Source organism: Nicrophorus vespilloides, unplaced genomic scaffold, assembly GCF_001412225.1.
Source record: "Nicrophorus vespilloides isolate i.1.1-1 unplaced genomic scaffold, Nicve_v1.0, whole genome shotgun sequence".
NCBI classification, from domain to species: domain Eukaryota; kingdom Metazoa; phylum Arthropoda; class Insecta; order Coleoptera; family Silphidae; genus Nicrophorus; species Nicrophorus vespilloides.
Window position 1 is genome coordinate 74,475 of NW_017097634.1, and position 12,927 is coordinate 87,401.

Here is a 12,927-nt window from a genome sequence, read left to right on the forward strand (position 1 = left end):
CGCATATCCTACTACTATGTACTAATTGTAACAATATTTTGTGTCAGTTCATCGGATTCTTGTTGTTGGTATACCTGACAGATAATAATGTCACTTGTCATAATCAATGAAGATGCGCGCGCATCTCTTACTACAATATAAGTAACTTCATTTTTTAATCGTTGTGTGAATGCACCATTATATTATAATAAATAATTAAATAAAAAAATACTATAGATAAAAAGTTTACAATTTCTTATAGTTAATTAAAAAGTAAATCTTTGAAGAAAAAAAAACTTTTTATAATTAAATGCGATGAATCATTTTCCAAGTTGATGTCGTAATATTCGTCGGGGGTTCCGTGACCCGACACAAATCCAACGCCTCTTAAACCCGTCTTATCTGTAATTCTTGACCTACGGATGTCAACTGAACTCATCCAGTCGACCTCATTGCATCGAATCTACACCGAAGGAGCGGCATTTATCCGAGTATATCTTCTCACTCGAAATCCCGCCTCATCCAGCATCCTGATGGATCACCTCGAGATTCTAATCCGCACATTCCCCACAACAGCAAACAATTACCGTTAGCATTAACAGAACTGACGTAAGGAGAAATGCTCACACTTAATTATCCAAAGAATATATTTCTGCTATTGACAAGTTCAATATAATCATCCAACAAACTAATTGCATAACGCTATCCACGTTTTTTAATTGAGTTATTATTGTTGTGCTCAGTTAATCCAATGATTTAATGAATGCAGATTTATTGCTACCTGAGAGATCTTAATCAAAGTTCCTAGTTGTTGTTCAGTTATGCTACTTATTTTGTTGCTTTTTATATATTTGAATGCATAAAATTTCCATATTTCTGCGAAATGTTTTGTTGTCTGTTTGTCATTCCAAACGAAAGGAATATTTAAGTATTTGGGATTTCACTGAAGCCATCTCCACACACACAACAATTCCTCTTCTCATTCTATAATTTTTGAATGTATGTATAAGTATTTGTTCCCTCCATCAAAACCTGTCCCATGTTGCCGTGAATGAGTGCTCTTTGTCCGTCCGAATTAGCACTCACTTATTGACTCAAGTCTGCTGCTAAATGTCGTGTTAATTTCGCGAATGCCAGAGTGTGTGCAGTCTGATCATTCTCTCACCGTTTTTCCTCTTTGCAGAGCCACATTCTCATGGTGGTCTATGAAACAATGATAGAAACGGTGTCCAGCGAAATCACTCGTAGCCAGCATGAAGTCAAAATCCCATACCAAAGCAGTAAGTACAATTATATTGTTTTATTTTGTTTTTTTTGGTAAACGACCTTCATTCTATTATACTCGAAGGAATTTAACAGTTTCCTTCGACTTATTTTAAGATTTTCATGTTACAAGCAAGTAAACTAAATTTAAATCGAAAACCAGTTTTCGTGTATTTAGATTATAATGCATTTTAGCATGTTACAAGTTATTATTATATTTTGTTTTTAAATTACATAATTTATTACAAAAATTGTAAAATATTTTCACTTTATTCCTATTTTTTTCATCAATAACATGGAATTTTTTTTTCCTTATTTAATAATTATTCATTTCTAATATTGAACACATCATAACAAAAAAACAATATTTTAAATTAATTATTAATTATAAAACAAATTTATTTAGTTGTCTATGTATTTTGTTTATATTGTTTAAGGAGAGTGATTCATTATATAATCAAACTGTTGATGATCCTGGACCTAAAGACACATTGGTATAGTGACATTTTCATTTAGTTTGCTATGCATTTTATATCTAACATTATTTGTTTCTTGTAACAAATCTTGTATCAATTCCGTTTTCTTTACAACTAAAGATAATTTTAAATTTAACATTTTGTTTATTTTATTTAATATTTATTTACATTATTTATAGAAATTCTCATAGTTTTAATTGATCTAAATTCATTTTTTCTCAAATTGCGTTTGTAAGAAATATTACTACTAAAAGTATACCTAAATTTGATATATATTTATTATTTTTATTGAAAGAAATAAAAATAAACGTTAAAATATTATATTATTTCTATTATATTTTCAACTTTAAAGTAATATTTTGCTTGACAAAGTGCTAACCATTAATTATTATTGCTTTCATACACATTTTCTAACTTTTGTTTGGTAATTTTACTCTGCCTTTGATATATTCTGAAAAGCTTCTATAGAAAACATACTTTCAGTCAGCATAAAAAAAATAAAGTAATTCCTAATCGTTGGTTTTGTATTAATAAAGGAAGAAATACTTGTTAAGTAATTTTTACAAGTACTTATATAAGTACTAATAAACAAAAGTAATAATATTTGGAAAGTAACACAGATTTATATGGATCTTATTTATAATGAACTAATTTATTGTGAACTTTTTATGTTTCTAAAACTTATTACGCAATATTTACCAAGTAAATCATATTTGACTAGTTGTGAATAAATCATTATACTTGTGAAGCGCAAATTCTAAATACATATATTATAAAAGTAATATGGTATTAGAAGAAAGGCATGATTTAATTTAATTTGTAATTACTTAGTTTATACGAAATTCAACTGTTTTAAAGAAAATATTGCTATACAAATCAGAATATTTGCATTTTTTTTAGTTTTTTATTTATAATTAAATAAACAAATGTGAAATAGTAATGTCTAGTTACTTGATATTTCATAATGAGTAGACGACTTTATGATATACGAGTTAAAGTTACAATTAATTGTCTGATATTATGTTTCAGTGAGAATTTAAACACACATCAATCATATGTTTACCTTAATGACTCTAACCTGGTGTCATATATCTAAATTCATTAAATTCACTATAGTATGTTTATAAAATTTCAAAACAAACGAAATTGAGCAAAATAAAACAAAATTCTTAAACATTTTTTATAAATAAACTATCGTTTTGAAGTCTTTGTGTTGTTTATTTTTATTCGATTTTAAAGTCATCAATTAGTACGGTTTCAAACAGTGCAAAACTGATTACCAACACTACGCGAAGTATTGATGTATATTGAATTTGAAGTTATAGAATTACATAATTAAAGTACAGTGGAACCTCGCTTAACGAATTTAATCCGTTTCAAAATTTCCGAATTTTTACTCGTATAGTGAAAAATACTTGTATTCAAAAATACACATACATGTACACAAGTTTTAAAAATGATGCAGCAGGCGCACAATCCGGGTCATCTCTTCTCACCCGTTATGCGAAACGTTGCGAGGTTACACTGTATTATAATTTATCTAAATTTTATTAACCAATTCTTAAGTCGATTTTTATTCGTAATCATTTAACACAGTTTTCGACCTGACTTTGATTTAATACAAAAAAATTGTTCATTTATGGTTTACGAAAATAAAAACAAATAGCCATGATTATACGCAATATTTTTTATTTTGAAGAATGCTTCATAAATTATTTTTCACATCGCTTTTTCTGGGAATGTGACCGAAACCAGAAATTTCTACCTGTTGGAAAGAGCACTACATTTTATTTACTCTTCAATTAATGAATGCACATGCAGGGTGAATTCGTGTAACATCCCTCGGGCACCCAACGCAATTGATTTCCATTCCACAACCCTCGGGCCTCGAATCACGGTCAGCGCGAATGAATTTATATATATTTTTTGTTCTCAATGCAGGGAATATTGAAATTTCAACATGCGCGTGTTATTTTTTCCTTGATATTTGCACTTTATTGTTTTTATCATTAATAATGCAAGCGTTATTCAATTACTCACGAAATTATGTGAATAGAAAATGATCTTGACTATAGCATATTTTCATTTATGAATCAATATTGACAGTATTCAAATTTAGTATCTTTTCATCGTAAATTGTAATTCCGTGCAGTGTATATCACATTCGTATGCGAGGAGTGCGCTTAATTGGCAATCCGGTGAGGAGCTAGCAATTCTACAGAAAATCAATCGTTAATATCTAATGTTAATCCAACGTTTTCCTAAAGAAAGAAATAGTAGTAGCAAAAAAATAGTAAATTCTACATAAAATAAAGCGCTTCATAAAATATTCAATTAGGGAGTAGTTCGAGTGTAAATCGGATAAGGTCACGAGGATTAACTAGCAGTAAATCCTTTCACAGATTTATATCTCTTTTCTTCAATGAAACCGTATTGATTTTCGCATTCCAAAATAAATTGATCTTTCACCATTATCTCTTTTTATACGTGATCTTTATTTCTGCACGTATTAAGGGAAGCTTTCAGATTTTGTAAAATATAAAAAAAAATCTATATTAAAATTTGTTTGCGAAAAATAAGGTGTCTTATTCCAAGACTAATATAATAAAATAATAATTTTACTTAAATTAAGTCGTCTTAAGTTAAGTATACTTAAATTAAGTCGTCTTAAGTTAAGTATACTTAAATTAAGTCGTCTTAAGTTAATAATACTTAAATTAAGTCGTCTTAAGTTAAGTGTACTTATATTAAGTCGTCTTAAGTTAAGTCATATTAAGTTAAGTATACTTAAATTAAGTCATCTTAAGTTAAGTATACTTAAATTAAGTCGTTTTAAGTTAAGTATACTTAAATTAAGTCGTCTTAAGTTAAGAATACTTAAATTAAGTCGTCTTAAGTTAAGTATAGTTAAATTAAGTTGTATTAAGTTAAGTATACTTAAATTAAGGCGTCTTGTGTAAAGTATACTTAAATTAAGACGTCTTATATTAAGTATACTTAAATCAAGGCATCCTATTATAAGTCTTTTTATATATCTCTACAAGCTTTCAGATTTTGTAAAATATAAAAAAAAATCAATATTAAAATTGTTTGCGAAAAATAAGGTGTCCAAGACTATTTAATTAAGTCGTCTCAAGATAATTTTACTTAAATTAAGTCGGCTTAAGTTATGTATATTTAAATTACGTCGTCTTAAGTTAAGTATACTTATATTAAGTCGTCTTAAGTTAAGTATACTTAAATTAAGTCGTCTTAAGTTAAGTAGACTTAAATTAAGTCGTCTTAAGTTAAGTATACTTAAATTAAGTTGTATTAAGTTAAGTATATTTAAATTATGGCGTCTTATGTAAAGTATACTTAAATTAAGGCGTCTTATATTAAGTATATTTAAATCAAGGCGTCCTATGATAAATCTTTTATACGTGATCTTTATCTTTGCACGTATTAAGGGAAGCTTTCAGATTTTGTAAAATATAAAAAAAATCTATATTAATTTTTTTGCGAAAAATAAGGTGTCTTATTCCAAAATTATTTAATTTAAGTTGTCTCAAGATAATTTTACTTAAATTAAGTCGTCTTAAGTTATGTATACTTAAATTAAGTCGTCTTAAGTTATGTATACTTAAATTAAGTCGTCTTAAGTTAAGTATACTTAAATTAAGTCGTCTTAAGTTAAGTTTACTTAAATTAAGTCGGCTTAAGTTAAGTATACTTAAATTAAGTCGTATTAAGTTAAGTATACTTAAATTAAGTCATCTTAAGTTAAGTATACTTAAATTAAGTCGTCTTAAGTTAAGTATACTTAAATTAAGGCGTCTTATGGATTGATTTAAAGTCAAAATCATTATTTCAATGAAAGAAATGAATAATTAATTTAAGTTTTTTTTAAATCTACTCTTGAGTTTAAATATTTTTATAGACAACAGATGAAAATATTAAAACTTCTACAGTTTTCTAAATTATATGATGTATTTTTATGATTTGTTTTGAGATGCGTTTAAAAAGTTGTGCACTATAAATAGACTTGTATTTGAATTTGTAGAAACTTTGGGTCACCATTATACGATTTATCCACCCAGGGAAATTCCATTTAATATCGGCCCTTCATCTTCAGGCGACTTTAAAAAAAATGCAAAGGGGATTTGGCTGCGAAAAGGAATATTATTAACGCAAAGCGAGGGAAATTTATTGCGACGAAATGGGATTCGCGTATGATGTATAGTACAGACGCAAATACTAAATAACGTCGACGTGAATGTATAGAATATTATTTCGTAGCCGTATTGATCTACAATTCGAAATTCCCAGAATTATTGTAATATATATATTTATTTTCGTGGAAGCCAGAGTGAATATTGTTGTTATTAGTATTGTTATTAATTCGTGCGATGCTAATGGAATTGAATAATCCGAAGCATGTAAACTTTGATAATTCTTGTTAGTAATGCTGCTGTTAATACGTGGCATTCCCTGCTTTCCAGTGGCACTTAAGAATCCACTTACTTTACTCAAACGGTAATTGCCAAGACGCCATTTTACTTTGTATGCGACACTTGTTCCTAGTGCAAACTTATTTCAATATGTTGACATAATTTCCTACATATGCAGCTTGTGTTTGCATACAAATCATTATTAAAACAAGATTATTTATAAACTAATATCGAGAATTGAAATTATTAGTCCGGATTCATATAGTCCGGTTTGAAACAAAAAATCTCTTCTTGTGCGGTTTATTTTTGTATGTATTTAATTGCTCAATTAGTCCGGTTTCAAACAGTATATAACATATTAAGACAGTGTTTTCAAGAAACAAATGGTTTTAACAAAAACATTTGTTCTCTCTTTACTTTACGGCTATTTTACAACTGTTTATTTCTATGTTTTGTCATTTTGTGTCTTATTGATAAAAGTATGTTTTTGATAGATAATTTTCGAATGTTGAGAAATATAACTAATTATGTAAATATATTTTTTCCGTCCTGTTAAAAATCTCTTTGAAATTTCATATTTGTGCCTGTTGTGTTAAAAACCGGATAATACAATTACGCTCTACCTGTGTTTCAAATTAATTAATTAATGAGTTTACTTTACGGTATACAATGCAATTAAATATTAAATTGAAAATGAGAACAATTTTATACGGAAACGCGGCATGATTAAACAATACTGAATTTAATAAACAGGAATTTTGCAGAAGCAATTAATATTTTTAATATAAATATTTTACAATTCTATACTAAAGTCACTTTGTTTCTATTTAATTAACTATCTTGTTATTATTTTTTATTAATTTATTTATTTCAATTTTGACGATAATTTCCTAGTTGATCTTTCCAATTAATTAAGTCGCTTCATGTAATAATGAGAAATATATTTATAAAAAGGAAAACGTTTCATTGATTTTTTCAGTGTACAGTGGAACCTCGTTTAACGAGCAAAATGAATTGTAAGAAAAATGATATTATGTGTATTTTGAATATGTTTCACTTTACGAGTAAAAGTTTTGGAACGAATTAAACTCGTTAAGCGTGGTTCCTCTGTATTATAATTTTATAGTATCAAAGGAAATATATAAAGAAAGACCTATGTCTATAGATTATATAAATGTTTTAAATTTATATTTGTTAATATGCGACTGTTATAATAAATATTGTTTATTTATTATATAAAGCAATAATCTTGTATTATTTATAAAGTTTTAGTAAAAAAAAAATATAATCTGAAGTGAAGATCTCTATGGCAATATGAGTATAAGTCTCCTACATTTTTTATCTTGTAAAGCAATTACTGCTTTCTCTTCACTCCAATAGATTTTTTTTGTAGAACCTTCAGACAGACATAAATTAGTTCAAGGCATTCAAGACTCAACAGCATTTTCGTTAAGAATTTCTATAATATCTTAAACAACTTTTTTTCTAGAAGTGTAATAGCCCTATGTTATCTTCAGTATCAGTTTCAAAAATAAGTGTGAATCTTTGATAATATAATTAGTTACTTAGTTATTAAATAAAATATGAAAACGTAAGATATCATCATTTTTTCAGTCATTACGTAAAATTAGTTATATCAAAGTAGACTGAATTGAAGACTCCTTCGTATGTAATCATGAATTTTTATCTGAAAACCAAAAAAATCGGTAATAATTGTAGATTATTACTCAAAATTTGATAGGAGACGTCATAGTTTTGTTATTTTTTTCTTAGATTATTTAATTTATGGTTGTCGAGAAATTAAGCAATTATCGGCAATGTAAGAAATGATAATGATGCTAACAACATATATTTTTACAATGTTCATGGTTCATAAGCGATTAATTTTTATTATTTTTTTTAATATAAATTATTTCTTTAAGTTCTAAATATTCATATAACTTCTTTAAAATATTGTTGGTTCGAGACATAATTTACGAGGAAGAAGTAAAAAGCTGTATTACGTTATGCGATTATCAAGCAGCTTATAACGAAAAACGTCCCTTATTTGTTGCACGAGATACTGTGGCAGGACACTCCCTCGAGGCTGAGTGGTTTAGATACGATTTGAGCATTTTTTGGTAGTCCGTGCGCCTTCTTGGTCGCAGCACTCTCATGGCTTATGGAGAAAATTATGTTATTATTAAATTGTCCCGTCCTCTTATTTTATTACTACGTTTTCCTTCCTTCCCCACAATTTGAGATGTTGTACAGTTTCTTCGGTGGAGACACGAATAGGGAACGACGAGGAACATCTAATTAACCTCAACCCGTGCTTGCACATGATCACCGTTTTAATTAAGGAATTAATTTGGTGTTTGATCAAGGTACATTTTGCAGCCACGTTAACCAAGTAAATCGACGCCACTTAATTGATTTCCTAACGAAAGTAAATAGCGGGAAGAAATTTCAATCTACTTGTTTATTTTGATAGTTTCAACGTCGCAATTAAATATAGTTAGCGTTTAGTTAAGGTACATTAATAATTTGTTGTACGCTATGCGAATATGGTCGTAATTCTTCATATAAATATTTCTATACAAACGTATATGTTTTTTATAATATTTTTGTAGATATGTACATGATTTGTGTCCACTAATTAATGATCGTACAATAATTTGTACGTTAGTTCGGACATAGATACATAGCAGCATCGATTTTATAGTTTGATTTTTTTATAATTAAATAAATAAGACTAAATAATTATGTACGTATTATAGAATGTTTATAGATCCGAACATTTTCGTCAATGGGAACAGTATTCATAAAATTATACAATTATATTTAGACTGAATAAAGGGCAGTGAATAGTTATGTACATATTATAGAACGTATGTTAAAATAATATCCATCACAGTCGACGACTGGTCTGATTGATAACATTTTAGTTGATGAAGTACGTTAGTTCGAATAAAAGACAGTAAAAAATAATGTATATTATTTCTGACGTACGTTAAAAATGTGTTCATAATTTCGAGTACATCCGACAAATGCTCCGAGTTACAATATACGTTGATACGGATATTTTAAATTTAGTTTTGTTAGAGAGATATAAATAATCATGTACATATGTTCATAAATCTAAGCACAGACACCGTCTCTACATATATTTGTACGTGAGTTCGGACAATGTATTACATAATCTTGTACGTATTATAGAATATAATATAAAATGATGTTTGTTAAGCGAGCGGTGTCCAAATATTTAATGCACATTTTCAACTGTGATTGATTTGAATATAAATTGTAATGATATTGTGTGACATTGCAGATTCAAATTCTCCCTAGTAAGCAATATCTATGCTCTCGCATTAGAGTGCATATTGTAGAAGGTTGCGTAATAGCCTCAGAGAGGCGAGAATAGCTGAGCAGCATTGACACATAAATGGAATATTTTCTAAGATAATTTACAATTAAATACCATGAAAATGTAAATACGATTTTTATTCTTCGCAATTTTTGTTTGGGCAATGCGATTGCATTATTCATAATTTCCTCGCTTCCTTCCTTTATCATCGTTGTTCATTTTTATATTTTATTCTTTCTCTCTTTTTTTTACTCTTCCAACGATTTGCATAACTGGACATGCATAATTTTATGAAAATTTATTCGTCTTATAATAATCACCTCTAAATCTACAAAACATACACATAATTATTCTAATAAACTTACATTTTTTTATTCTAACTCATTATTTATGTTTTTTTTTGTGTTTTGTTTTTGTTTTAAACGTGAATGCTGACCACAGCCAAGGTTAAATTATTTAACACATTAAAATTTGTTTGATGTTATTCATTTTTTTCTTTCAAATATATATGCAAAACGAAAAAAAAAACAATTATTTTTTATGTCTACAGCTAAAATTAGTAATTTTAGTTACATATGGATTTGGCATTACTGAAATATTTCAATTATCTTTTACCGGACTAATTTACAAATATCCGTATAAACGTACCTATTAACATAGGTTTTAAAATACAGTGGAATCTCGCTTAATGAGCACCTCGCATAACGAGCATTTCGCTTAACGAGCAAAATGAATTGTAAGAAAAATGACTCGCTTAATGAGCGAAGTTGCGCATAACGAGTGATGATGAGAAGAGAAGTCCCGGATTGCGCGCCTACTACATCATTTTTAAAACTTGTTACAAGTGTATTTTTGAATATGTTTCACTAAACGAGTAAAAATCCGGAAATTTTTGTAAAGGATTGTACTCGTTAAGCGAGGTTCCACTGTACATACATAATTGTTTACTCCATTTTATCCTAACTAACGTACAAACGTTCTCACAAAATTACAACATTGTTATACTTTAATTTATTGAATATTAAATAAAATGTTATTAAAGTAAAAAAAATACATTTATTAAATCAATATTCATATACGTTTGAAACAAAATAAAGAGAAGATCGTTTATTTTATTGAAACAAGTAATATTAAACTAATTCTATAAATAAAGAAAAAAATCATATTATAGATTGTCATAGAATTTTAGCACTAGACGAAACAATATTCTCACGTAACATCGACTAAAGCAGAATATTTTATATTTTACACGAAATATTTGTTATCATGGTTATTAATAATTCATATCAGCTTTTTGGAAGGAAAGGTTTTACCTTTAAGCTCGACTTCTAAGACTTCTTCATAATGGATTCAAAGTAAGGGTACGAAATTGCTTGAATACCGTCACATAATCGATACCACAAAAAAAAAGACACTGAAAGGTTACCAATTTTTATAAAAACTGAAACGATTTACAGACAAATTACGTTTTTTTTATTTCCCAGTTTTATTGTATTGTAAAAATTGTAATAAAAAAATTATATTTATATAATGATTATTTTATACTCTCAGCAAAATCTATTAAACAAATTTTATATGTCATTAACCATAGTAATATCAATATTTATAGCACATTGCATAAATAATTATTATTCAGTAAAATTATGAAATAAAAAAAAAAATTGTCTTTCCGCCTATAATAAACTAAATACTACCACAATACCTCGCATAGTGCGGGCAGCTGTTTACGCTAATATCTCGGAATGTTTGAAACCGGACTAATCGAGGAACTAAATAAACTGTTATAAAAACGACCTTCTATGTACTGAAAATTATGTAATGTTCTATTTTAGAATTTATTTGTTAAAAGTTAGTTTGCTTTGGAATTTTTAAATTGGATTATAATGAATACGGACTGATTGAAGCCACACTGTGCGAAGTATTGCTGTAATTAAAAAAAATATCAGTGTTATTTTTTTTATAATTAAAGTTAATTCATGCATTAAATAATAATTAATTATCAATAATTATAATTGATAATATGTTATTTATGTATATGACAGCATTAATTAATTAATCAATCGATATAATTTGATAATCACGCATGTGCACTTTTTCAATGAAAGCGTTAAGTACTAATTATTGACTTACATTAGACAATAGCAAAACGCAGAAATCAATGGTTCAGTATTTTTAATTAACTACGCGTTTCGGTAAGTAAAAGAAAGGTGGTAATGAGGAGGAGGAATTTCAATGAAAATAAAAAAAAAGAAAACTAAATGTTATTCATTTCATAACACTCGAACGGAAAGGCGCGTCCTTCGTTGCATTGTTTCATACAATCCGGAATTCTTCAATTCTGATAAGACCATTGTTTAGTCCCCGTTTTTATTTTTTATCTTTATTGCATGGCCTAAAGGTCTTACCACTTTGTTTATTGAAGATTCGTCGTTAAATAAGGTAGCAGTTTCTCGCAGTCGTTCACACAGTTTCGTGCAAGTGAAGTGATCGAAAACTAGGAATGAATGCTTTCAACGGAAGAGGACAATGATCAGTGCAAAACCGAAACATATTTTGATATCCTCGAAAGATTTCCAGGAGCTGAACGCTTTGGATTTACTTAAGAAATCTAAAGAAAAGGTAATTTATATTATATTAATAAATTTATAATAAAATAAGTAAAACATCTAGGGTGCAACAATGTCCAGCACTGTTTAGAACCGGACTAATCGAGGATATTAAATCCGCATAAAAATAAACCGCACAAAAGAGATTTGACTGTACAAAGTGAAAAATAATGATCATACATTATTGAAAAAAAAATATAATTTTGCGTACTAACTTTTTTAAATTTGGTACTTTTATGATGTGCAATTTAAGTTAGTTTATTTTGAACATTTTAAAACGTATTATAGTGAATTCGCACTAATCGAATTCGATTTTTTCTGTATATTTTGATTTATAAATTAAAACTGAAAATTAATTAAATAATATAGACACGTTTATAAGTTAACTAAGCAAATACACTTATATAATCCAAACGAATATCAAGTTTTCATTATCTAAAGCGTTCTTTAGATAAATATTTTTATCTTGTTTATAATTAAGTTAGTGCTTTTTCTGTGAAGTATTTGAATCATTAATTTACGAGCATTTCAATAGTAAGTGGACATGGACGCAAACACCTGATTTGCATATCGTTTCTACGGTGATCCTAACGTTTCCACTTAGACCCTAAATAGAATTTTGACACCCCAACAACCCTTTAATCCTCGAAACGATCTCCTCCTATATGCGAATACAGGCGTGAAGCGTATAACGAGCTACAGTAAAGCTTGACAAGTTTATTGGACCCAAACCTATTCCAATATTTATTCATAATTATATTATCCTGAAAGGTTACTAGTTTATATTCAAATTTAACACGGTTACATCACATCAATGCAAAAAATAT

At 27.9% G+C, this 12,927-nt stretch overlaps 1 protein-coding gene across 12 annotated transcripts in view; it reads left to right on the top strand.

Moving 5' to 3' along the window:
- Positions 1-12,927, top strand: part of LOC108560592 (transient receptor potential cation channel trpm) — an 85,351-nt gene that overhangs the window by 22,276 nt on the left and 50,148 nt on the right. For 3 of the 12 annotated variants that reach the window (XM_017918220.1, XM_017918218.1, XM_017918219.1), the window contains exons 2-3: positions 1,163-1,259; positions 1,680-1,736. In XM_017918220.1, coding sequence (XP_017773709.1) covers positions 1,233-1,259; positions 1,680-1,736 — 84 coding nt within the window. In that variant the 5' untranslated portion in view covers positions 1,163-1,232. Of the gene's footprint in view, positions 1-1,162; positions 1,260-1,679; positions 1,737-11,965; positions 12,114-12,927 lie in introns of those variants that run through there. The other 9 variants (XM_017918226.1, XM_017918224.1, XM_017918221.1 and 6 more) reach the window with 6 other exon arrangements.